General features: G+C 44.4%; 2 protein-coding genes across 5 annotated transcripts in view; both read left to right on the forward strand.

Annotated features, from left to right (window-relative positions):
• The window catches only part of LOC144121227 (transmembrane protein 248-like), a 30,204-nt gene extending 24,563 nt beyond the window's left edge, over window positions 1-5,641 (forward strand). The window contains exons 5-7 of the mRNA XM_077654326.1: window positions 1,437-1,602; window positions 2,674-2,796; window positions 4,834-5,641. Of these exons, the coding sequence (XP_077510452.1) occupies window positions 1,437-1,602; window positions 2,674-2,796; window positions 4,834-4,848 (304 nt within the window). The 3' untranslated portion in view covers window positions 4,849-5,641. The remainder of the gene's footprint in view (window positions 1-1,436; window positions 1,603-2,673; window positions 2,797-4,833) is intronic.
• A 1,143-nt stretch (window positions 5,642-6,784) lies between these two features.
• Window positions 6,785-26,475, forward strand: part of LOC144121229 (uncharacterized) — a 37,343-nt gene continuing 17,652 nt past the window's right edge. For 3 of the 4 annotated variants that reach the window (XM_077654330.1, XM_077654328.1, XM_077654329.1), the window contains exons 1-6: window positions 6,785-6,996; window positions 8,584-8,761; window positions 19,352-19,393; window positions 20,810-20,921; window positions 21,737-21,914; window positions 23,021-23,140. In XM_077654330.1, the coding sequence (XP_077510456.1) occupies window positions 6,930-6,996; window positions 8,584-8,761; window positions 19,352-19,393; window positions 20,810-20,921; window positions 21,737-21,914; window positions 23,021-23,140 (697 nt within the window). In that variant the 5' untranslated portion in view covers window positions 6,785-6,929. The remainder of the gene's footprint in view (window positions 6,997-8,583; window positions 8,762-19,351; window positions 19,394-20,809; window positions 20,922-21,736; window positions 21,915-23,020; window positions 23,141-26,475) is intronic. The other variant, XM_077654331.1, reaches the window with a different exon arrangement.

Raw genomic sequence — 26,475 nt, forward strand, 5'->3', positions numbered from 1 at the left:
GCCAGCTAGCAACAAAATACGTTAATGAATCGAGGTCGTCCGACTCACCAGCAAGGTTCCGAGCGAATGTTCGCCCGCGCTAAAGCAAGGGATACTCCGGAGGCCGGACGGGACGGGTACGGGAGCGGGTCTCCCCGTCGCTTCCTCGCCCCGCCGGCGAATAGCGGAGCCGCGAGCGACACGTCCGCTCGCGCCGACGATCCCAGCCAAAAAGCCCCATGCCCCCTCCCGCGCAGCGACGCTGGCGCCCTCTCTTGCCAGTTAATGTAACTGACAAGGGATGCGTTCCTCCTCGAGGTGAGACTGCTGCTGCACGGTGCCTCGCGGGAAAGCAAACACAGGGGGCTGCAGGGCAGGTCCCCACACACTTCAGTTTTCACTTCGGTTCCATTGTTTGGATCCATTGTTCACGGATGGAATTTGTTCGAGTAACGATAATGGGCGAACGCCCATGCATTTGGAATTGGTCATTCTCTACATTCATAGATCCATGGGAGCCCTCATACCACTCCTGGTGGAGTGGTGCAGAGGTTAAGCGATGCGCCATTCCCCTGCAATGGCAGATGCTGCCATCAGTGGGGCTTGTGCGGCCAATGTTGATCTTCCCGAGCAACCGCTATCGACAAATCATTAATTGAACTGTCACCTGCCACGATGGGCAGTTTTCACGGTAGGCAGGTGGTCAGGTTGCATAAGAACAGCATCTTTTATGGGTACCATCGAATGTTATCGCATGCTTGCGCAGGCACACACGCACGTACGCACTTTTACTGGGAGATTGCCCACAACCTAGTCGGCAAACAGACAGATAAACACACAATGGCTAAATACGGGGAATGCCCACTATAAGTGCTATTGCACTAAAAATAGTTCCCTGCTTCAGATTCATGCAGTCCATAATACAAGCACGGAGGCCTCCAGATCCCTTGTTAATACTGGTGGGGGGTCTCAACTTTAAACCTTGGCCATCGCCGATCAATTTCGCAAGTAAACTGCATGCATTGACACAATTATTTGGGTGCAGATCCTAGGCTGCACTGCCATTCACTTCAAAATGGGGATGATGGAGATGTTTTTGGTGTAGATGTCACAAGATTGAATAGAGTGACGGGAAAATTTTGAAAGCAATTTTTGCAGCAATGAATGTGTCTTTTGCTGCCGAAAAAACATCAGTGTACCCTGAAAAAGCCACAAAATTTATTTTTACTGAGAGCTAAAATTTAGTGGTGTTGTCCTCAGTGTCCCTTTATTTCATTTGGACATACACGGAAAAAATTTTCACAAACAAGGTTGGAGAGATGTTTAAACTTTCCTCCTCCACTCAAGATGAGCAATGAGGGAACTCAGTGCGGTTTTGGTTGCTGAAATATGAAGTTGGAGGAAGAGCCTTTGTATATGTATGCTGGCCACTTTCTTTTTTTCTCCCACAAATGCAGACGGCCACCCAAGTGCTTCCTGGAGGCAGTACCGCCATCAGTGAGCCGTCAGGTGTTTCTGCAGCGTTCGGCTGCTGACACAGGAGGTCGTGTCAACTGCAGCGGCGGCATCTGGACGAGTTTTCTGTACAAGCCTGACCCAGAGCTCACTGTTATGCTTTCCTATGTAAGCAGTCTCACATCGAGAAACCACCCTGAAGGAGACTGCGAGAGAAGCTTTGGTGCTGAGTTCTCAAGTGTGCTGCTGCTGTTTAGGTTGCTGCATCGCTTGCTGCTATGCTTGCTGCAAAGGGGGTTGCTGTTGTGATGGCTCTCGCTGCCAGTGGTGTTATAGCCATTTAATTAATTCATGCATTGCATACTTGAGCCTCCATGCAGTTGCACCATGGAGATTTATATAATGAGCGAAAACCAGTTTGGCCTACTGGCAGGTCATGCATATCTGGACCGCATTGGGCAAAATGAGGAAAAGGAAGCAGTTGGAAACAGCCTCATATTAGGTGCCTGTTGTGTAGCATTCCAATTTGGATTGGGCCAAGCTTGTTATAGTGTGTCTGCCCTTTCCACTGTACCGATTCCTAGTCCAAACTATGGATCTACTAGCTTGTCACCTCTTGTGCCCCATGTCCTCCTAGTGATAGGTAACCAGAAACTTGTTGGGTTAGGGCTAATATGTATTTCTTCTAGCTGTAATGGGGAGAATCTGAGGAGGTTGTAATGAGAATATTCACGAAGTTTTGATTTATTGGTTGTAGTTGTTTCACCACTTTGAGAATGCTTGAAAAAAAGGCTAGCAGAGGGTCTCAGGAGCCCACATGTGCTGACAGTAAGGCCATTTGTAGGCACTTTTGGCCACCATGGCAGAGTCTGATAGGTGGTGGTTCATAGCATTTAAGTGATGTGGTCGGCCATCATTTTCTTCCTCCTGTGCATTTTGACCAATGGCTAATATGGCCAGAAAGCATTTTTGTTTCAAGAGCTTTTTTCATTGAGACAGCTCCCAGGACTGGGCAGTCAGAGAATGACACTGCACATTTCTTTCACACCTGTGGCCTACCTTGATGCCGTTTTTATCAGAAAGCAACTAAGGATTTATGCAAACTCATTGCCAAGGTCCATACAGCATTAAAATTATTTGTGGCTGATTTTTCGACTCGGTGCTTTCTGGTGATAATAATGACAGCCATTTGTTTCCTCGGTTTATTGCCTTTCTCTGCCTGTGCTTTTTTTTCACCAGGGTGATCGTTCCCTAGTCAACCTGCACCTGATCCACACCAGCTACTTTCTTTTCTTTGTGGTGATGACACTGGCCTGCTATGCCATCATTCGCGGACGCTTCCACAAAGTGACCGTAGAGAAGGTGGGTCCCCGCATGCAGCGTTTCACCCTGCGCAGATTGCTCAAGTGGTCATTTTTAAAACCCAGACTCAAGTCACTAACTTTACCTCCTGACAACAAAAAGCCACCATGGTTTATGTTGCTCGGCTGCTGACCCGAAAGGCGCAGGTTTGATCCCAGCCACGGCAGCCGCATTTCGATGGCGGCGAAACGCTAGAGGCCCATGTACTCTGCATTGGCAATGCACATTAAAGAACTCAGGAGGCCAAATATATCCGGAGTTCTCCACTATGGCGTCCCTCATGGCTTGTGTCACTTTGGGACGTTAGACGCCATAAAACCAAAACCTAAACCAACCTCGACAACAAAGCTGAAATAAGTTGTGCGCTTGTTATTTTCCTCTGTGCATTGATCTTGCTCTCTCTCTTTTGTGCCTTGCTGCTAGAAATGTCACCCCAAACCTGGGGTATGCGTCATGTTGAGCTCAGTGAATTAAATGGTTAATTTCCTCCTTTTGTGTGAAAACAGCGTGGAATAGCACCATTCTTGTTAGCAGGTTCTGCCACTTCTATGATTTCGTTGCTCACAGGTATGCTTTTGGGGCGCCCCTTGCAAACATGCAGTAGTTTAAGGTGTCTGGACTTAATGAGGTTAGCTGCCTCATAAAAATGAAAATTGGTTTTGAGGAAAGGAAAGGTGCTATAAGTGTCTCAGTTTTTCATGGACATCTCAGCTGTGCCCCGAGGGAAACAAGAGAGAAAGAGGTATGTGTTGGAGGTCTGTGGATGAATTTCAACTACCTAGGGTTGTACACAGACATTGCACTCTACATGGGCACCTTGAATTTTGCCTCCATCAAAATGCAGCATTCCCCCCCCCCCTTTTTTTATTGTGGGGGGGTGTGTCACTGTTCTTGTGGAACCCTTTGTTTTCAGGTTTTTTATTTTTCTGAATTTAAAGGATAAAAATTGGGCATTACTTCTGTTCAAATAGAGGAAAAAAAAAGCCTTTTCTTGAAACTCTTTTGCAATTAGGTTCTTTATTTTTACAGGTAAAATCAATAAGCACGATCACTCCTTTGTTATAGGACATGTATTATCCCACACAAAAGTCTAGCTTCATCAAAATAATATTTATGAGCTCTCATGCTGCTAATTAATTTTTTTTTCTAATAACTGTTTTACTTCTATTATCATCTACATTTGATGTTTTTATGTGCCCATCCTTGACACCCAGAGCCTCATACATCTAAACTGTGAAAGCAGCTTTTTTTTTTCCTTCACTACTATCAGTTAGGCACTAGCACAAAAACTTTAAAGCGTGCAGGCAAGCAACAAATAGCACTTGTTGCAGTTATGCAAATCTGGCCTTTGTTGCCTAGGTCCTACCAGGTACTTGTTGATTTCATTTAAAAGTGAACGTTTGCTGTTAGTGGCAAGGGCATCGGCAGGAACAAATCAGTTTAACTAGTGTTAGACTACCAATAATAATGGTGGAGGCCATTTTTAAATGAGCTTGTGGTTGCTGCTAGTTTCTGCATAGTGCCCTAGCTAAGCTGATTTATAGTGGCAAACTGCCTTTCTGAAAGGCAGTTTTCGGGGAGATATCAGGCTTGCCCAATCTAAAACTCAATCAGGGTACAGGATTCAGGAAGAATTGGGCATTTTTTTCTAAAATAAAGGGCCTCATGTATGTGTTAAATACAACTCGCACTTTTTAATCAATAAACAAGAATGAGATCAGAAGAAATTATTTCACTACTGTGGTGAAATAAATTTTACTGTCTTAATTGTAAATTCCATACTGACTAACAGTTGGCTTTCTTGCTTCTTGGGCATGTTGCTGCAGCCTGGAATTTGCAATTTAGCTTAAGTAGGGTGACCTTTTTGTAGCATATTTTGTGAAATTCCACAAGCAGAAGCATCAAACATTTCACTGCTGGAAATTTGGTGGATCAGTCAGTTATTTGTCATTTTTTATGTTGCAATCATCATTTTTCTTTTCCTTGTATAGTTTGTTGTGGGGAGAGATGCAATTCATGTTGCTTCTTTACCTGCAGGTTATACATGCTTGAGCGGGGTTTCATCATTACTCCCTGAAGACACAATCTGCGACATTCCAGAAAGCCGTGGGGCCTTGATGTGGCTACTTCAGTGTCGAGAGAATGCTGTGGTGACAGAAGTTGCACACCTCGGCAAACATCAAGTTTGCACATGTCATCTACATGCGATGGCTTCACAAGCACTTTGCACAACACGGCTTCACACTTTTTCTAACTGTGACACTGACCGCAGAGTCATCTCACAGGTTCTATGCACAGAGAGGACCTTGGGTGTGTTGCTGAGCTGGCAGTTGTGTTTAGAAGGGAAAACTAAGCCTGTTGCAGCCAAATACAGGTTCCATACATGCACAAAATAGTTATATGCAGGTGATATGTTATTTGTATAGAATCAAAAGGACAAAACTTGTCCTTTTGTGTCAATACTGCTTGTGAGAATGGCACTTGCTTCTTTTGCCAAGAATGTTGCACTTTCTTTCACATTCATTAACATGCATAATTAGTATGCACATGTGTATTGGCAAAAGGTGACCTTGGCAGGGGCTATCTCCTATTAAAGGTGCTCTTGACTGGAGTCATTTCCGCTCACTGAGCAAAATAGAACGAAGCAAGTGCAACATTAGGCTGCCAGAGGCTGCAGTATCGGCCCTGTTTGTGCACTGGTGGAGTTCTGTAATAAAGAAATAAGCGTGTAAATAGCTGTTCACGAATCGTTGTTTGCTCTGCTAGCCTGTAAATATGTGCGTTGTCAGAAATATGTACACACGGGGAAAAAAAAAAAGCTTCGCATTAAAGGCACTGGCGTTGATACTTGTCTCTGTGCTGTTTATCCCTATGACTGAGGCAACATGTAATAAATGGTGTGGCTTACGTCTACGTGAAGCTACAAAGAAACGGAGCGAAACAAAGGTAAAACATTTGGTATACTGAATTCCCCACTCCATTTTCTCCAATGTTTCGATCACTCAAAGCAGGCTACCCAACGTGCCCTACCACACACACCGAGTGCAATCTAGCCCTAAGCAGCTGGGGACGCCCCTAGTATTTTATCGCAGAGCCAGCTCCTATCGCGTGGGTGCTGCGCACATCACGTCAGTCACTGGGGCGGCAAAACGTGCACGTCGGCAAGCACAGGAAGCGTGAAGGCGCAGGCATCAACGTGTTCGTCCCTAGCCGGTTCTGAATCTGATTACAGCTGTGGCCTGCGTGTCATATCCCAAGCGCAACTTTCCGGTTAGGGTTCATGACCCCATTTAAGGCGAGCTTTTCACACCGTGGGCTAGCGCCCACGCCCGTTTGGCCTCACGCACTCCGGTTCTCGGCATCCACGGATCCATCCAATTAGTTCGATGGCTAAATGGCCCCTTGGTGACGCTCAAAACGCGGAACCTACGGGATTTGAGTAAAGGTCGGCCAGTTGTCATGCTCGTGGCGCGGAAAAAACATCCACAACAACACGTGATTTTGTAACTCCGCCCACTAGCTATGTTTTCTCGCGCTCCCATTGGTCAGCACGTGACGTATCAAATGTTTCATTTCAAGCGTCCTTATACCTTTATCTCAAGTCAAGCACAGTTTTTGTTACATTAAACGCATAGTAAAATATTTGCTTGTTTTCTGATGTGGATTATCGGCTATACACTTTCTCAGAGTGTGGGGAATTTTTTTAACATGTTTGAAGACTTTCAATCCCAGCAATTATTTAGTTAAATTCGTATGCCGCTCTGCAGGCGTTTGCGATAAATTTGTGCGATTTAATGCTAAAATCTCCAGTTTACAACATTGTGTACCACTTAAAGGCAGTCTCATTTTTTCTGAAAACGTGTTTATTATCCCACACGACCAGAACAGCCTGCATATGAGACGCGTGAAATACGATCGTGGCATAAGGACGCGCTCCAGTGGCACGTCAATCACGGTTACCACGTGGTGCGTCGGCATACTACAGGAGTGTTCTGCGAGTGTTTTGATGAGCTCCCGCCATCTTGTGAGGAAAGTGTTCTAGTTTGCTGTGGAAAAAGACGTGTAGCTCGCCAAAGCCACCACCGGGATTGACTCCACCTGAGTGCGGAATTCATCGGGAACTGCTCTGCGACATGAGTTTAGATACTCTGCTTGAAGCCGCCAAATACATCGAATATAGATCGGAAGCAAAAGCACGTGGTAAGGATATTTCGTTCCGGATTACCGTCGGTAGCCTCGGATGTGTGCCTCTGTGATCGCGAACGGGAGCCCGTCCGGTGTTTCCCGGCTCGTGGGCGATCGCGATGAGCTCAAGCCTTTGATCGGCCACCGGGTGTGTGCGCGATCGGGCCCGGAAGCGGGCGGATGGGGTCTCGTCGGCGAACAATGTCGCTCCTTGTCCGCTGTCGCGGCGTCGAGTGCATCTAATACGCGGTCGGCCGAATAAGGGTCGCATCGGGTACGCATGTGTCAGTGGACTCGAAAACAACGTCCCCTAGCTCCCCCGAACCTTCGCGGGTCAGAATGGCCTTGCCCGTGCTCGCTAGCGCATCGGTGAGCTGCGAAAATAGCGGCTGTGTGCGGGATGAAGGTTGGAAGATGGCCCCGTTGCGCTTTAATGTAAATAACCGGATGAGAGTGCTGTGACTACGCAGGGTGGGGTGTTGTTTTTTGCAACACAGCGGCGCCGTCAAACGCGTCGGCCTCGTCAGGACAGCGTCGCAGGTGCTTTAGTTCGCGCTACGAGCCAGTGACCGTTTTATTTTTACTGTATCTGTTTTTCGGTACTTGCTACTCCATGACTTTCCTTTTTTCTTTTTGTGCCCTTACGTGTGCGCTGCAACGCGGTGCGGTTTGTGACCGCTGGAGCACAACGCGTTTACTTCAGGCGGCCCCGGGCTGCGGCTTTGTCTCATCTTTGCTTCAGTTTTATTGTCGGTTTATTATGCCCTGTACGTGGCACAGTAGGGCCGGTCCAACGCCCAGAGCAATGAAAAAAAAAAAAACGTGCGTGGATGTATATGTATATAAATCGCGAAAATGTGGCGTGCTCAATAGCCTGCGCGCAGGTCATTGCTGCTGTCCGTGGCGCACGCTGCCTATCACGTATCATTTGCGACCGCAATGCATTGCCTCGATCGTCAACTCTGGCGCTCGCGTGGTCGTGCGTGCCTTCAGGAGAGCACCTCCCCCTCTCGCGAGCGTGACGCATTGAGAGGTCCACCTGACACTCCTCATTGGGCTAAAGCGGCCGCTGTTTTTGTTTCCTCCCTCCCCGCGCGAGCGTTGGCGGGCGTCGTCGTGCGCGTGTGCCATGCGCGGCGCACATGCGTGAGAACGCATGCGGCCTCCTCCGGCCGGCCGTGCGCGCGTGTGTGTGACGGGGAGTTCCCTTCTCCGTTCTCCTCGCAGCGCCTCCTCATCCTCTTTCCTGTAAGAAAGAAAAGGCGCGTTGGGGGGTTGCGTGGATTGTGCGCACATTCCTTTGATAAACAAGCCGCGAACGTTGCCTCGCGTCGTATCGTCCTCCAATGGAGTGCTCTGTTCATGAAGCTGCCCTTCTTCGAATCGAACGGTATACAAATGCGCGAAGCGGCGGTGTAGAGGCTGTGCTGCTAGCTGGGCCACGTAGCGCAGTGCGAACCGGCCGCGCGCGCGTGCGCTGCTGCTGTTGTTAAACACGCTGTTCGCCCTCTCTCCCTCCACTCCCTGACACACGCGCTCTCTCTCTCTCTCCCTCGCTCGCTCTCCCGTCCTGTGTGCTGACCGCTTGCGGGGGATTCCCAGGCGAGATCCCGCAAGATTACCAGACGTTCGCGCTGCAGAGCAAAGCCATCGCAGCGGCTGACGACTTTCGGATCCAGGCGAGGCAGCAACTGCACAACGCATCGCGGTGCGACAATTCCTCGGATTCCTACTCGTCGAATCACTGCGACGATGGCCGGGAGAAGAGGCGGTCGGGCGGGTGCGTAGACCGTCCGCCACCTCCTCTTCCTCGGTTTTCTCCCCCTATCTCATAGTTTTCCTCTTTTGGTGAAATTGTGTTTAATAAAACGATGTGCTGCAGTGCCTGTCAATAACGTTGATTGCAATTGCACAGTGAAATATTATTCTACATGTTTGGAACTGCTGCTCGCTATGTGCTCCCAGCAAGAATGGCAGTGTAGTGCTGCCTCTTAAGAAATAAGTATTTAAATAGGGCATGTTGCAAGCTTCTTAAATGCGCCAGAATTAGCTCAATAGAAGCATTCTCTTGCATGAGTTCAAGTGTATTTTGTTTCTGTTGAGAACGCAAGTTTATGCACCCGCACCGATGGTGTATTCTTGTGAGCACACATGCACGCAAACTTGTACGGCTTTCTGAAAAATGCTGTTGGCTTTTGATAGACCTTCCAGGTTTTGTGTCATTCACTACACACATACGAACATGTCTAGCAGCTGAAATTTATTCATGAATTTTGCAGTACGTAGTGCTCAGAAATATTTGCGAAGGTATTGATATGAAATAAATGAAAATTTGGGTGTAACTCTAGCATCTGCACACAAATAGAAAGGATCACTTTTTTTTTTAGGTGTGTGCAAATATTTGGAAATTTTGAATACCGAATCAAATATCCTCCTATTCAATTATTCGAACGAGCCAAATAGTGTATGTTCAAAATTATTTGAAACGAATGGAATATGTCTAAGTTTTTGAATGATTGGCCTAAAGTTCGAATAAGGTGTGCCGTATTTTTCTTACGCAACTGTTCCAAAAATGGGCACCATACACATCGCATACCATGCTGCCATGAGGCCATGCCTCATACATAGCTTTCGCCCGTCTTGTGCATTGACATGTGGCGCTAGTTTATTATCTTCCGTTATCTGCAGCAAAATTTGGGGGGACACTTAAGCTCCGCCTTTAAGGTGTGATGTGACAGCGGTTCCTCTTGCCCACGCAGACATGGACACTGTTTCCTCTATCACAATCATTGTGTGAAAGACGACACGATGTACATATAAAGCCCTGCTTTAACCAAGCCATACGAACATGCCTGCGTGGGATAGCGGCAGCGTGTCTGACTTGCAACCCCAAGGGTCAGGGGGTTTTCGATGCGCTGTTGGTGTGGCGCCAGGGAGCCTGTTGTAACAGCCACCTTTTTGACTAGTCCTAATTTCTCTGTCATGCTGACTGCAACACCGACACTGACTTTTCTGCAACACGGGGCCTTTACACTTTCCCGTAGAAGGTACTTTTCCTATGCACATAACATGACAGTGATAAACTTCATACACCGACTTCGTGTTTGGGCCTCCCCAAATTGGAGATCAGTGTTGTGTCTTTTAATAGATACAGCTATACCTGCGATGGTAGCGCTTTGCTGTTTGTCACGATTGCTCATTGAATATTCACACGAGTAGCGAATATTCATAAACATCTTTGATTCGTATGCGATTCAGTTTTTACCTATATTATTCATATTCAATTCGGTAGCAAAGCTACAGTATTCGTTTTCAATTCTGTTTGGAAAAAGTGCTATTCGCACACCTCTACTTTTTTTTCAGTTTGTGAAGAAGTTGTGTTATTTACCTTGTCTGGGGGAAAAGATTGATGGAATTCGCAGAAACACATAAAAAATTCCATTTAAAAAGTTGACATTTGATTGAATTAACAAGAATGTATTGCTCACAAAAAGAGTTGAACTATGGGTTATCGTCTCCTGCTAGAGGATAAAACGAGGGTCATGGGGTGAAGGTGTGCAGGAGGGCAAGGGGATGAGCAGGAGACGGAGAGATAAACAAGAGGGGGAATCTTATCACTGCTGAGGGTGTGCAGCATCCCCTCTTCTTATCCTCAAAAGTATCCCAACTGAAGATTCAGAGCTGCATATTGATAACGAATGCCCACATTTTGGTACAGTCACTAAGTCCGTTTGCTCTTGGGCAGGTATCTAAACATTGTCATGTTCCCAAGGGTACATCATCATGTTAGGCAAACATGTGCTGCCCCTTTATTAATGCGATAGTGTTAAGGAGATTGTGTCACAGAAAATTCGGCGTCGTTGACCGTGAACCAAAATCCATGAAAGATCCGAGAGAAGCAACCTAGAAGGCAGGTGGGCTACCTAGGTCATGTGACCTTGTGGTGCCATTGCAGCCTATCCACCGGATTGTGAGAAGACTGCCCACCATGGCAGATGGCAGTTAAATTAATGATTGGTCGCTCGGGAAGAGCAACTTGGGTTGCACAAGGCTCACCGGTGGCAGCACCTGTAACCGCTGCACCACTATGCGAATGCACCAGGAGTGGTGCGAGTGCTCCCGAGGATCTATGAATGCAAAGTAGAGAATGACCAATTCTGCATATATAGGCTTTAATCCATTACGCTATTGCGTCATATACCCTTAAGGCAGAGCTTAAGTGTCCCTTCCAATCTTTAACTTTATCGTTTACTAACAGTTGTGTTTAGATCGATGGGATATGGAGGAGGTGTGAGTCACCTAGCTGCTGGTTGAAATCAGGTTCGATCCTATGGTTTGAGATTTATCTTTTACCTGCCATGGCGGCTTTTTTGCCGTGCGTTTGACCGCTTAGTTAAGGACGCGTGATCAAATTTCGGCTGGGGTGGCTGAATTTCGATGGAGGCGGAATGCAAAAATGCCTCGCGCACTTACAATGGCTGAACACGTTACAAGAACCCCAAGGGGTCAAAATTAATCTGGAGCTCTCCACCACGGCGTATCCATAGCCCATTGCAGCCTTGGTATGTAATCCCTCCCACACAAACATTTTTTTTTTTTTTTCAGAAAGCAAACACAGAAGTGAAGAAATTTGCAAATTATTTTAAGTTTTGCCCCTTAATGAGAAACATTGCACTTTGTTACCTGCAGCAGCCCACTGCAAAACGAAAACTGATTTTCTGTGCCCAGTGTATAATTGGCATGGGCCAACTGTAAGAAGTCATTTGAATGCGAAAATCTTCGGCGGAAGTCCATCTGGTTGGGTTTGAAATAAAAGCTGAGAAATACAGCAGCCAACATTATTTGAGTTAGTTCCAAAAAGGGCAGAGTGCAGTGAACATTCCTTTCGAGGATACTGTTAAGATTTTTATACTGCACGGACTTCACTGTCTTCTTGCCTACAGGATGAAACATTTAGTAATACATGTATTATGGTAGTTAGGCATCTATGATTAACCACATGCTTAATTTTCATTTTAGGGGCAAATTGCCAAAATAATATTCTTCAAAATCAAGATGTCAATAAGTACTCTTGAAAGCATTAAGTTACAGATTAATGATGGAATCACAATGCAAATTTTATTCTAAAAAGACACTTTGTTACTGGAAATAATTGCATTTAGCACACTGTATAGTAATGGGCAATTTTGAAAATGAATACTTTTAATGTTTGCATCTGTTGAAGTCCGCAAAGTGCATAATTTTATCTTTTAGGCAGGTTTAGTCCATGGACTGTATTCTGCACGGTACAGTACCGTAATATAATCAATATGGTATATATGCATTTAAAAGATATTGCATGTTATGCATTTGAGGTAAACAGGCAGTCTTCAAGACTAAACTGAAGCGTACCCAGTAAGATTTTTGTAATGTAAAAGAAATACCATAATGGTCAAGCAAGAGAATATAGCATAGAGTAGACAGGACACAAGAAGAAACGAACAACACAAGCGCTAACTTCCAACAAATTTTATTTCACACATGCAACATATTTATACACCAAAGTCTACTCTTGCGCTATATTCTCTTGCTTGATCATGCACCAACAAGCCCAAAAAGCCACACTTTTGCACCATAATGTTGAAGGGAAATTGTGTTTTCTCCTTTATCGATGATGCTGATCATGTTTACAGAAACTTGGCTGCATGCAGATATTGCAGTAAACTTCCTCCCAACAGGAGTATTTATAACGTGCAAGAAAGACCTGCTTCTACAAAATGGGCTGTGGTGTTCTTTTAGCTATATAAAAAATGCTGACATCACAGTCCATCAGCTTTAATTTTGCTCTCAAAACTGTTTGAAGCTTCTGTTGGGATTTCTGTTGATTTTCTTTATTGCGTGCCATATTTTATTTTATTTATTTCACAATACTGCAGGCCAGATTGGTCCGTGCAAGAGGGGCATAAAACAAATCACAAAACCATGTGGAAATGAACATTCGTTAGTCGATGCAGTAGTGGTATAGCAGTTGAGCTCTGCCTTTAACATTTATCTTTTAGTGATTTTCATTGCTCCTCAGTTAATTTATACTGCTTGTTCTATTTAAATTCAGTGGAATTTATTGATTTGCACATTTGACTGATTTATTTCATGTAGTGAACAAACCAACTCTTCATTCAGATGTCTTAGCTGTGTTCCCTATAGCTGTTAAGTTGGAAGTTGAAGTTGCTTATTTACATCCTAGATGTGGGTAGGCTTGGGTAAAAAGTGTTCGGAGATCACTTGAGGGACTCTCGAACCCCCCCTTTACATGACATACAGCAGGAAAATGAGACACAGTACATTGCAAATGTAAAAATGATCGGCTAACACTTCATACAACACTTTTTACACACACGGCTGGAATTTTGCACAAGTTGTTTTTTGTAATATCAATCATAGACTGTAGTTGGTTTAGTAAGTGGGGAACGTTTGAACGCAGCATCTGTTTTCCATAGCTGGTGCGTCAGAAATGAATAAATCATTTCACTATATTTTGGGGGATATAAAGCGGGACAGTTCGCGTGAGAGTAGTTAAGTCTAGAAACCCCCGGTTATCATATTTCAGAGATTTTTTGTATCTGGCTCCTAATAATAGTCGTACAAGCTATGAACTAATATAATCTGGTGGTGTGAAAATAGGTGATCATTAGGAGCACAGTAATCAACATTGCCTATGTAACGGACAGCTTTTTTTTTTGTAACATGGAGATTTTACGCGTATTTGTTTCTGTAGTAGTGCCCCAAACCAAAGAACAGTAGTAGTTTAAATGAAACAAAAAATGGAGTTATATATCTTTAACTTTACTGAGACAGGAAGGAAGTATTGGAATTTAGCAAGAATGCCATTGCACCTAGACAGATGAGCGACAACAGATTCTACTTGAGTGTTCCAGCTGATGTGATTGTGAAAAAGTATTTCTAGTGTTTTAATCATTTCTTTGGTCTCTATATTGGTGTTCCCAATCTTAATGTTGAAGTTCTGGCTAATTGTCTTGCATGATAAAGAACTGCTTTAGTTTTTTCAGTATTTAAAAGTAGTTCATTGTTTTCACTCCACGTGAAACATTGATGGTTGACAGTTTTATTGGTTATGTCCAACTTCAGTTAACCTTTAATATTGATGTACTTTTTACAGGCAGCAAAAATAAATATAATATCTTGGCTACTAGTGCCAATCAAATGCTAATCAAATAGTAACACCAATATGTGTCAACACTTGTTATTTAAGGATTTGTACCCAGGCAGGATTTTTCCATCATCATTACTTGCGTGAATCTCAAGGGGGTGAAACGTGACTTCCAGGGAGAGTGCACCCTTATGCTGTTAAGATTAAGCCAAAACTTCAATATTTTGTAACGACTGCGAGAACTGTTGTTGGCATGGCAATGAGCTAATGAGTTTGATTTTAGGAATACTGTCATTTCCAAAATGCTTGCAATTTAATCATTTTTTTGGCATAGGTGACCCCAGGAAAGCTCCTCCTACGTGAGGAAGGGGAAGAGGTTGTTGTATTATGACAACTTTTTCCTGAAAATTATGTCACTTAAATGCAACATTCGCTTTTTTTTTTGTTGCTGTAACTGCTATTTAAAGATTTGACTATTTTGGCATGAAATTCTACTAAAATGAGCACAATAAGTACATTGTCTTGTTCTCTGCAAAATTTTGGTCCAGGAACACCATCAAAATAAATTTTTGCCATGTAGTATGAAAAATGATAGTTTTCCTAATTATGCAGTTTGGCCCGAAAATATGAACTGAGAAAAATTATTTCAAAGGCTTGAACAGCTGTAATATTATTCCACGGGTCTTTTTTTTTTTCAATTAAAGTGGGAATGATATGAGATTTAAGATACGCATCGTGAACTGCCATAAATTCAAGCTCTTGTGATGATTATAGGCTAGAATTTAGTCTTCAATGGTCATGTGATGTGTTTCCATTAATCGCTGCCTTACTTTTGGTTTGCTTACCAGTTATGGTTAGCAACGCTAGGATTGTATGATTTTTGCTTGCTCTTTTAATGTCTTTCTGCTGCAGTCTTGGCAGAACGCATCAATAAGCCAGAAGGGGCAGAAACTAACGGCGATACGTCTTCTGGCCACTGCACTGCATGTTGAAAACTACGTTTTTGGGCTCTGCCAGGGACGGATTCGCATGCCATCTTCACAGGAAAAAAAACTTACGAAATGTCTATATTTCTACTGCACAGATTATGGCCATACTTGAAATATACATTCCTTATTAATTTTTAAACTGTGTATTACCAAAATTCTGAATTTTTTTTCATCAAATTTTATTTTTGCATCGATCCTTCTTATTTTTATTGAAAGAAAAAAAAAAGCACTGTGATGTCCAGTGCAATCAACACACTGCAAAAATCCCCAGAGGAGCTGGGGCTTGATACTCCGGTTGCTCTTCCCGAGCAACCTCTCGTGGGTTGCAAGAGAAGGCAGTTAAATTATTGATTGGTTGCCGGGGGTTGCTTGGGAAGAGCAGCCTGAGTCTCACAAGCCCCACCGGTAACAGCACCTGCCATCGCAGGGCAGTGACGCATCGCTGAACCGCTGCACCACCACACCACTGCGCCAGGTGGGGTATGAGGACTCCCAGTGAACCATGACTGTAAAGTAGAAAATGATTAATTCTGCACATATGGGCATTAACCCAGTAGCACTATCACTTCACACTCTTAAGGCGGAACTTAAGTGTCCCCTCCAGTTGTTGGTTCTTTTTTTTTCTACTTTTTACCCTTATCATTGTTACCAGTGCATTTGCTTCTTAATAGTACCTCATTCAATTTTTGCAGTAAAATAAGAACTTTGTGGGCAAAGAGGCTGGTACCCAAGTTTCTCATTTTCTTAACTTTACCTAGTGCAAATTCATCAAAAATACTACTCCGTGAGGCATAGTTTACAGTTTGTTCTATAGTGCTATTTCCTCTTGAAGTGCACAGCTTCTGCTTGCTGTTAAAGAACAGCACTCATTATAGTTGTGTGAGCAGTTTTTTCTTAACGTACTTGACATAAATTTGTTTAACAGCTATTTCGTCTTATGTATCTATCTTGTTTATCATTCACCTGACAGTTGTTGCATTTAATGCATGCAATTTGATCCTCTTCCTCGGAATTTGGAATTATAAACTTTGTAGTCACCCTGCATTTGTATCAGCCTGTAATGAGCAAATTTTTCAATCATTGGGGTAATAAAATCAATTCTTTAATTTTGTTCATTATGAACTGCTTTATGGGCCTCACAGCAGAAATTTTTCCAAGCATTGTGTCTGTGTTTTGCATATTTTGCAAGAAGTTAGAAGACAGGCATCGCTGCCATTGCTATACAGATGTCTTCTGGTTCTTATTTTTATTGTCAAATTAATGTCTAGCTCATAACTGCCTCCCTTTGAGATGGATATTACTCATATCACAATTTGAGCCTGTCGTTGGCTGTGGTGGCGCAGCTTACGGTGAGGAAGACTGGTCCATGATAGTGAAAATTTTAAATTCATTGGCTGCAAGGGATCTGTAGTAAGGCAGCTTTGGTCCAATATTGATGCTTTGAATACCCTTCATCTGTTCTTATGTGAAGCTGTTTTTCACTTTTTGTTTTGCTGTCTGCAGGGAGTTCAACTCCAGTTTAAAGTTCCCAGGTGTTTAAGTATTATGTATCATATTAACTTGCATATTATGCACACTTTTTCCCTAAAATTATGGCTTCAAAAAAGGGGGCACACAAATTACGTGGATATTTGGCAAATACGCCCTACAAAAATTTCAAAAGATCATAACACGCAATGTATACGGTATATTGCCGCGTATAAGTCGAACCCGCATTTCGCACCTCTCGTGTTGGCCAAAAAAAGAAAAGAAAGTTGACTCCAAATATAAGTCGACGTACCCCCCACGCCCGCCCCAGACCGACGTTATGTAGTTCCCCGTGTGATGGCGTGGCGGTGCGTGCTGAGCCCAGAGCAATAGGTTTCGATTTGGTTGCATTGTCTGCACTAGTTCCATAAGTTCCACGGTGGTATCGCGAGTGTGCAGCTTCAGTTCAAGTGCAGCTTGCCACTGGCTACTTCCAAAATGAATAATCGAGTGCAGGCCTAGCCGTCTGCTAGCCTGCAAATAGCAGCCAGCCGTGTGCTGTCGACGTCAATGGCCGCCAAAATCTCGAACCACGTGAAGAATTTTGAAGCAGCAAAGCGCATTAAGTGTCGCTATGATCCAGCCGCAGGAAATTGTCGTTTTACTCAAAAAAAGTTGTTGCATGTATATGCACAGATAATTTACGAATATGTGCTCAAAAATGCTGCTCATGGCACTTGATTTGACTGCTCAGGTTTACAAGTATGACGTCATGAATTTACCCTCCTCCTCCTTTCAAGAACGAATAGTCATCATTTCATTTAAACTACGGCTAAATCTTCTCCGACCTACACATGGGGGCTGCGCTACAGCTGCACTGCAGCTGCACTACAGGTGCACTTTCAATTCTGAGAGTGCAAGCCAGCCAGTGCAAGAACTAGTGCTGCTCTAGGCTGGCACTGTTGCAAAACGAAGACGGAAGTGCAGCAGGCACTTGCTGCACTGGGAAAACGAAGGTGAAAGTGCCGTACTCCTTGAACTGGTGCAGAAAGTGCAGCCAAATCGAAGAGACCTAATAAATGCGTAATGGTACAATCGCAGAGCCAGCACTCAGAGACAAATGGAGATACAAGGCGATAAAACGGCGCCCTCGCATGCGGCCTGGCCGAGTAGCGGCAAACAGAACAGCCAGTAGTTTGGTAGTTTCGGATTCTGACGTGACGCACGCTCTGGAGGCTACCAGAAGTTTGCTCTTGCAGCCGTTCGTATGATAAAACGACCGCAGGCGTGAGCGAGCTAGCTAAATGGAGCGCATTAGGCTTTTCTTTATTGGGACCAATTTAGAAACAAATTACCTACTTTTATTTTAAGACATCACTCACTCACCTTTCGCATACGGCGACATGGCCACGGCCGTGCCGGCCTTGTCAAACCTGCCCTGCGCGCACCCGTGTGCATGCTGGTGTGCTTGTGCAGCAGCAAGCACTAAGTATGCGAGTAAAAGTTTCTCTTATAAATCCGGGTAATAAATTAGGGGTGGGCAAATCACGCAAGGGCTCAGATTATTCGAGCAAATGCAGTACTGCGTATTTATGTGCGAGCTGGTTGTATAACTATTGGCTGAAGTTTTCATCATACCATGGTAATGTGTGTTTCCTGCAGCTAAAATTTCTCTTGAGTATCCTACTTGGCACTTCACTGTAGTGGAACGTGTTCAGCCAAAATGTAGTCATTGTAAAGCAGTGCTTCAATTGTATGTAATAGTCTTAAGTTTTAGTGGTTTTTAGCTAGGTTCTACCGAAGAAAGTAAGGCTGTTCCAGTCCTATGCTAGGCAGCTCCCGTCAGGCTCTTGGCACCTGTTAATCCTCTGAACTCGAGGCTGTTCCTTGCTAGACATGTAGTGGGATCCGTTGAGGGTTCTTCCAACTCATGCTTCTTAGTTCTTTTACTTTTTTTTTGTTCCCAGATGGACTCACAAAGTTTACTAGGAACTTTGGGACTCTGGCCATTCGTGGCGACATTTTCTATGCCCTTGTTTTACGGAATAAACCTGCCTGTTTTATTGAGAGCACAGACAATTTTTGCGGTGAAAACAGTTGCATTTCGTCTTCAGTAGACTCAGGGAGTTAATATTTTGACTCCAGTAGCAAAAATGAGACTGTGTTTCACTTTAGGGCATTTGAAAGGCATGTCCACCCAGGAGACTGCCTTGAGCACTTCTTTACAGGGTCAAATAATTGTTGCAAGGAAGAGATTGAAGTGTGACATATATAATTACTTCATTTAGCATATATATGGAGCAGTGGTTTTATTTGTGGCATCTGGTATTATAAAAGAGTTCTAGACTTTAAGAACATGAAATTCGTGAAACTTGATGACCCCAAAGGATTGAACCTTAACCCTCTTGCAGGCTTGAACGAGTCAGGCTCGTCATAAGCCGACTGTCATTTCTGGCTCGTGACGCGTTCAGCTTGTGTTTTCTGGCATTTGGTGTCTGGTTTAAGGTGAGCTGAGCTCATCCAAAATGTTTTTTTTTTTTGCTTTTCCAACAGATAGCGGCACATTTACTAAATGACCATTTTGGTGCCATTTTTGGAAAAAAAAATGTTTCTGTTAAGGGGTTAATTTTCGTCCTGTAGCATTTGAAAATACTGCTTTCATTAGCTTATTCTGAACTGCTGTTACTCTGGATGCAGTTCTCATTGTGCCTGTTATCCCACATAGTTCATTTTGTTGTTTTTTTGCTCTCTTTTTGTCTGTACTCAGGGCGGGCACACGGGAAGTCCACAATAAACTGGAAAAAAATAGGTGAGTGCATTACTTGTGAGTGAGTCCTTTTTTCTTCTTGCCCTCCTGCTCCTGTTTACCGCAGTTCCAACTGTGCATCTGTCTCCTCTGAGTGGAGTACGTGCACATTTTACATTGCCCTGAGCATTTTAGCAGTAAAGCTGTAGAACTTGTTTAATGCCAAACTGGCCTTCAAAACTCCTAATTTTTCTTTTTATAGTGCAATAACACTTAAGGGCTCGTCTCCCGGTTCTGCAGTGTTGGCGGCATTGGTGTCCAAAACGAAGTTGTGCGAGGGAAAGAAAGGAGGAAAGCTGAGTGGTGCTGTGCCACCGAGCTGGCCGAGTGCTGTCCAGATCCGTGTGCCCTGTGTGCTCACCAGAGCAAAGTAGTGCTTGCACAGACTGCCTCTGGTTTGATTTGTGGCAGCCTCGTTGTGTAGCGGTGCACAAAGCGTCTCCATAGCAAAACTCAGAAAGCGAGAAATCCAGCTGCCACAGTCGTAAGTGCAACGGAGAAGGTCCCTTTTACTATGATCGCAGAATTTTGCCGTTACACAGGCATGTAACAATCAGCTAATTTTTTTCCCTTTCTTCTGCTGAAATTTGTACTCTGGGGTCCTTGCGTTTTCAAGTTGTGAAAATGGAGGCATATTTTAGCTCGTGTACCTGCAGTGGATTGCAGAATATTGTATTTCGTACTTGGTTCTATGTAACTGATTAGTTGTTCACATAGTTCCCTGCAAGCTAGCTGACACTTTGAGAAAGTGCATAGTAGATAATGTTCAGTTGGATAACACCCAGATGAAAATTCAACTGCATTCACCTGTCGAACAGTAAATAATGTCTAGTAACGTGTACAAGAACCTCTAAAGCTCCATTTAAGTAGACTTAGGTTAAGGTGCGGAAAACTCTTCCAACTCTCGTCGTCGTTTTAGTCAGGCAACTGCTTATGGGACTGAAGAAGGGGAAAAAAATACCGCGCAGTACTTGCTTGGGTTTCGGGTAACAGACCTCTCTGCCTTTTTGAGGGTTTTTGGAGTTATGAAACGAAGGAAAGAAGTAACTATCGAGACTTTTCACCATCCACCTGGGTGAAAAAGCGAGAGAAAATGTTGTACTGTACCCCACTTCCTACTCACGTTCCCTGCTTTGTGAATGCACTGCCAGGCCGTATTTGGTGCATTCGTGAGAGTGACCACTCACAGCTGAGTCCCACGTGGGCAATAATACCCTGTTTGTTCACCAGACAAATGAGGGCAGTTTTTGGTTGTGATCTACTACAATGGTAATCCCATTTATAAACTACGACGAAAGTCTGTCATGCAGCCATCACTGCAAAAGCATTAACATTACCTCAGTGTGTTTGTTCCTTACTGTGCTCTTCCCATGTGTAGCATACTTGCAGTAAATTGTGAGTGTTGTACCTTTCTTGCAGGAGAGCCCACCTGAAGGAATGCTTTGAGACCCTGAAAAGGCAGCTTCCAAACATGGATGACAGGAAAACGTCCAACTTGACCATTCTCAGGGGTGCCCTACGGTACATACAGGTCTGACTCTTTTTATATATATATATATAGTTGCTGGTCGGCAGTAGTGGGGGCCTTTTTGCAAAAGTTCACAGCTGGGACATGGAAGCAAGGTATCTCGGGAGAGGAAAAACAACACCTCAATGGTTAGAGAGTCATCGTAATAATTTTGTCAAGTCTTGTGGCTGTGTTATTGGTGACAGTGCAGGTGTAGTTCTTTCTCAATGCCAAACGTTATTGGCATTGTCCTGGCTTTGCAGTTAGCTGTGTAGTCATTTAAAGAACTTGATTGCAGTATTCTTTTTTTGTTATTCTTTCATTTTCACTTGCTGAGTGTCTAAATTTTACTTCTAGGTGTGACAGTCCTACAGCAGTGACACTCGCCAAAGAGCATGCATGCAGTGGTTTCTTGGAACGTTCCTGTTCCACAAATGTTTACAAACTTAGCTGGGGTCGACATTTTGGCTAAAGTTGTGCTGCATGTGGCTAATGCAATCGAGGTGTGGCTGGCCTCTGTTCTAAAGGCTGCCGAAAGGCTGCTTTACACAGTGAAAGCAGGGACACCCAATTTTGTGTTCCTAATTTAAAAATTTTCTATTAAAGTAAAGGGTACCTACATCTGCTTTAAGCATGTTCTGTGTGTAACTTAGTGCAGCATGGATTGCTATGGCTTGCTCATATATTGAGGCACCTGCAGAAAAGACCATCCATTAATGACTGAAAATACGGCAATTTTATATTTGTGAAACTCTGTGAAATTACTCATCTAAAGCTTGACGTTTGGAGCTGTTTTAGAAGGGGCTGCATTGACTGTGCGTCCCTGCATGTGTGTGCAGAGCCTGAAGCGGCGCGAGCGGGAGTATGAGCACGAGATGGAACGCCTGGCTCGGGAAAAGATAGCAGCACAGCAGAGGTTGGCCACACTCAAGAAGGATCTGTCCCTGCAGCTTGACTACCTCGACATGAGTGCCCTGCTGCCAGAGAAGGACAATGAGACGACCACCACTGCTTCTGGTAATTGTCCTGCTTTGCTACTCACTTGTCAAGGGTCTGGTCTCCCAGAGTTCAAGCTCTTGTGTCGCTTTGGCATATTTAAACTCCACAATTTATGATTTACAATTTTTTTGCTCCACATCGTAAAATGAAATGTTTCTGATGCCCGCTTAGTACTTTTGGTTAAGTGGTACCACAGTAACTTCCGCTAGGTAGTGCCATTGAGTGGTAGAAAAGAAGGGATTTTATGCCAGCGGCCGTTGACAGCATTACAGTCACCGACCAATATTTCGGACTCGGTGGGACCCAGAAAATGGTCTGAATAATTGAGCAGGCCAGAAATTCCGTGAATTTATAAACAATAAAGTTTCTGCGAAAAACCGGATTTAAAAATCGCGAACTTCACTGCTCCTCACTGTCCGCTTGCAAGCGATAATATTAGACTTTAAATGAGCCACAGTCATGCTTTCGTCGTGCACATGAAGACTGAGAGAAGTAACCGACGGGAAGGCTTGAGCTGAAGCGAGCGCTTCCAAATTTTGGTGATTTTTGGCAAAAATGACTGTTGTCAGGCTTATAACATGCGCTAAAGGCGCGAAACGCACTTCGTGGTCAACTATTGCCCCCTAATGTTGTAAATTGCAACCAAAGCAATAGCTAACCGTAACCCGTCTTTAGCGGTGGGAGCACTACGACACCGGGCTAGATGAGTGTTGCTTGCCATTGGCGAGTTTGGTATGATCTGCCATGACTAGTACAGCTTGGGGTTAGTGGTTGACTGGTTAATACAAGGTTCGAGACAATTTTTTTTTTTGCTCATTGCTAGACAGATATGGTTGTGACTGGGCCCATCCACTCAAAGAAATTGACGTAGATTGCTGATGGGAAGTACAGGACGGGACTGGAACGTGCATTTGGTGCAACCAGAGAGTGCTATGGCATTCGATATGAGTGCTGTCAGACTGTAATCTAGACACTGCGTTAAACAAATTCATAGGTGACTTGTTCAGGCAGACAAGACACATCCTAGCTCACGAGCAGACTTAACATGGAATCGTGAAAGGCTCTTTAAACATGATGTTGCAGATAGTAACTGGTGTGTCCTGCTTTTGACGTACTACTTGCAGAGTGTGGCAACTACAGCGACCTGGATGAGGACTTGGACGAAAAGCCCCGTCCTCAGCCGCCGTCAGTGTCCCCCGCCAGCTCACCCAAGCCTACACTATCTTTTCTATGTGACGTAGCAGGTACGTGGAGAGCAGCATGTAAGAGCGCTGGTGCGTATTTGCCCTTCCTGTCAGCTCGCAGGAGGAGCATGCCATGAGCTTGTAGTTGCTGCCGGAGGATGCAAAGGAGTCATCTCATTAGATATGGTAGTGAGCCATCAAGGCATACTAGGTGTACTCTCTTTTTCTGTTATGTTTTGCAGGTTTTAAGATAGCTAATTAACAGCATTTTGTTGTGGTTTCATTGTGTGTTGTGATTGACACATTAGTGTTTGAGGTGATAATCAACGTGCCCCAGGTAATGTTAAGGGGCCCTTTCCTGGGACCAAGGGCTTATTGCACTCTCGCAGCTATGCTGGTTGTTGCTGTCAGTAACTCTGGCTGTTTGGCTTGGACTGTGTGGCTAATGGTGCAGCATAACGACAAAGGAGGGAAGCAGAGGAATCTGTGTTTAGTCCTTTTGTTGTCATGGCTGTCATTCTACTCCTTCCATTTCCCCCTGGCAAGACCAGTTTATAGTTTCTGCCGCTCTTGCCCATTGTCGCATTCAGCTGATGAGCACTGGCTTCGGTGGCTGCCTAGTGGTACAGGATTGTAAACAGTTTTTTGGAGGACGATGGCTACTTGTGCTATGCAGGGAGCCTCCAGGCTCCTTTCACTGGAGAAAGGAAGGAAACCTTGTCCTCCTTTTATTCTCTGTAGCATGTCTTATAGGCAGCAAGAAATGTGGCATTCTATTAGTATTAACCCTACATGCCGCAGCTCTGCTGTGCAGTTTGACAGTCACGTATGCATTGAGTTAGTGTTTAGAACCTCATTGATATGTTCTCGGTTTATACGATTGCCTGGTGTATACATTGGCGATGAGAATGTCCCATAGAGCTGTGCTGTTTTTCTTCCGGTTAATATCCCGCATAACAAAATTTCTTGGCTACTGTGTTCAACATTTTGACAAATTCTGGTTGTGCAATATGTTTAGCGACCAGCCGCACATTGCAGAGATACGAGTGGGCTGAATCTTGGTACAGTAGAACCCCGCTGTTACGTTCCTCACTGCTGCATTTTCCCGGCTGTTACGTCGTTTTCGTCCGGTCCCGGCATAGCTCCCATAGGATCCAATGTATTGGGTACCCCGCTGTTACGTTGTAGCTGTGAAAACGTTCCCGCATGATACGTCGCAACCTGGCACCCCGAACCCGGCCGGGCAACACACGCCAACCGCCATTTTGACAAGTCTTGGCCAGGCTTGGCTATGGAATTGGCTACAAGACCATGGCCTCCGAGATCACCCCCTTGCACGCGTGTGGGTAATCTCGGAGGCCATAATAAGCCGCACGCGAGTTGGAGAGATTGCCACTAGATGGCCATGGTAAAAGAATGCAGCGCGAAAAAAACAAGGACGAACAGAAGTGGACAGGACAGGGCGCTGACTACCAACACATTTATTCAGAAAGATGAGCAGCTTATATAATGCAGTCCAACACCCACGTGACCAGGAAAATAGCAAACGCGTTCAACTATCTAATACAAAAAAACAAAACGAAGTACACAATATCAAAGTGATACATATCTAGGTAACGCAATGTCCGCCAAAAACCGATAAAACCGAGAGGACCACGACGAACCGTAAGGTGCACGCATGGAAATGATCAGTCAGCGACCTTTGCCGCCAATGCAGCACGAGGCAAAACGAAAACGAAAATAACAATATAGTCACCGAACACTAAGTAAACGTCGAAGCTAAAAGCAGGGTCGCGGCCAAACGCATAACAAAACAATACAAAACGCAACGCAAAGCTGAGTCAACCGTTCACAGTCAAACTGAGTCAAAAAAGTTGAAAGTGCTCTATAACAAGAATTAAAAGCAGACGTGATTAAAAAAGACGTGTTTATAGTGGGCCTAGAAAACTGGACTCCTTGTCTGTAAGTAAAATAGAAGGCGTGCTGACGCACTTGTCTCCAGCTTTGGCCAAAGCTGGAGACAAGTTACGTTACGTATTTTTTTCGCGGTCCGGTGAAAAACGTATGAACGGGGTTCCACTGTACATGGTTATGAAAAGCTGTACTGCGGTGGTAGTCACTCTTTGTTGTGGCTTCTCTGCAGTGCCTCTGTGTCTGTGCAGTGTGTTAACATACTAGCGGGCCGTTCCTGCGGGGATGCAATTTGAATAAAAACGCAGCGGCATCTACACAGTGCCTAAGGGCATGGGGCCAAAATAGCTGAAAACTACAGTGATGCGCTTACTTGCAAGTGGGCTGGGCTCACTGAACACTGCATGAAATGCAAGAATGCTGCAGCAGTCAGCCTCAGCCACCGCGATAGCTTCCCCCGCCGTGCAGTGGTGCAAGGGGAGACGCATCTAAAAACAACGAGGTAGAGATGGCTTTTTTTTTTTTGCCATTGCTGTCGATGGACTGGGCGTGTTGCAAAGTTTCTCCTGCACTAAGCATAAGGTAAATGAGGACTGAATTCTGCGACCTATAGAAAAGCTGTTCAGGCCTCGTGCCAAGAAATGCTGAACAACACTTTATGAAGTAAATTCTCAATAAATGTCTTTCTACCTTACTTTTTAAAGATGTATTACTGTAAAGCGCAACACAAAGCACACGTCACATAACGGTAGATGGCACAAAACTCTACAGGACACCGCTTGTCCTGTCTACCTTTATGTGATGTGTGCTTTGTGTTGTGCTATGCAGTAGTCCATCTTAAATCATGAGCCCACTAGCCCCTAAAGAAACGCTACTAAAGTACCTCATTTTACTGTTACAGTTCTCAAAATTAGGCAGTTTGGATTATACGCTTTTCTGGATTATTCTTTTTTTTTCTGCATTTTTTTTTTTCAGTGTATCTACGAGGTTTTTTTTTTTAAGTTTGTCTGGTTGGTATTGGACTGTGTAAAACCGATGGCTCGATGGCTAAGTAGGTCTGAAAAGAAACATAAATCCCCGCCCGCTCTGTATTGTATAAGACATCACGTGGGGGTGTTGACTGGCATAAAGAGCCATTAGATCATTAAGTGCTGCCTTTTGACGGTAAGTAAGGGAGTGCTTGTTTCTTGGCCTTACGTACAAGAATTTGATGCTCATATTAAGGCCTCGTGTGGTGTTAAAGGACACTGAGGCCAATTTCATCTATTTATTATTGTTCTTAGTAGAAATCCGTTCTATGGCTCTCTCTGGGTATATTGAAATTAGTCCTCAGCATAAGATGAGTTTATGGCAGAGAAAATAAATTTTAAAGATTTTCCCGCCACTCAATTCAAACTTGTGACATCTACACTGAAAAGGACTCTGTGACTGCCCTTTTGAAGTAAATGGCAGTGTAGCCTGGCCGCTGGGATCCATGCCCAAAA

This window comes from Amblyomma americanum, chromosome 2 (genome assembly GCF_052857255.1).
Source record: "Amblyomma americanum isolate KBUSLIRL-KWMA chromosome 2, ASM5285725v1, whole genome shotgun sequence".
In the NCBI taxonomy this organism is placed as follows: domain Eukaryota; kingdom Metazoa; phylum Arthropoda; class Arachnida; order Ixodida; family Ixodidae; genus Amblyomma; species Amblyomma americanum.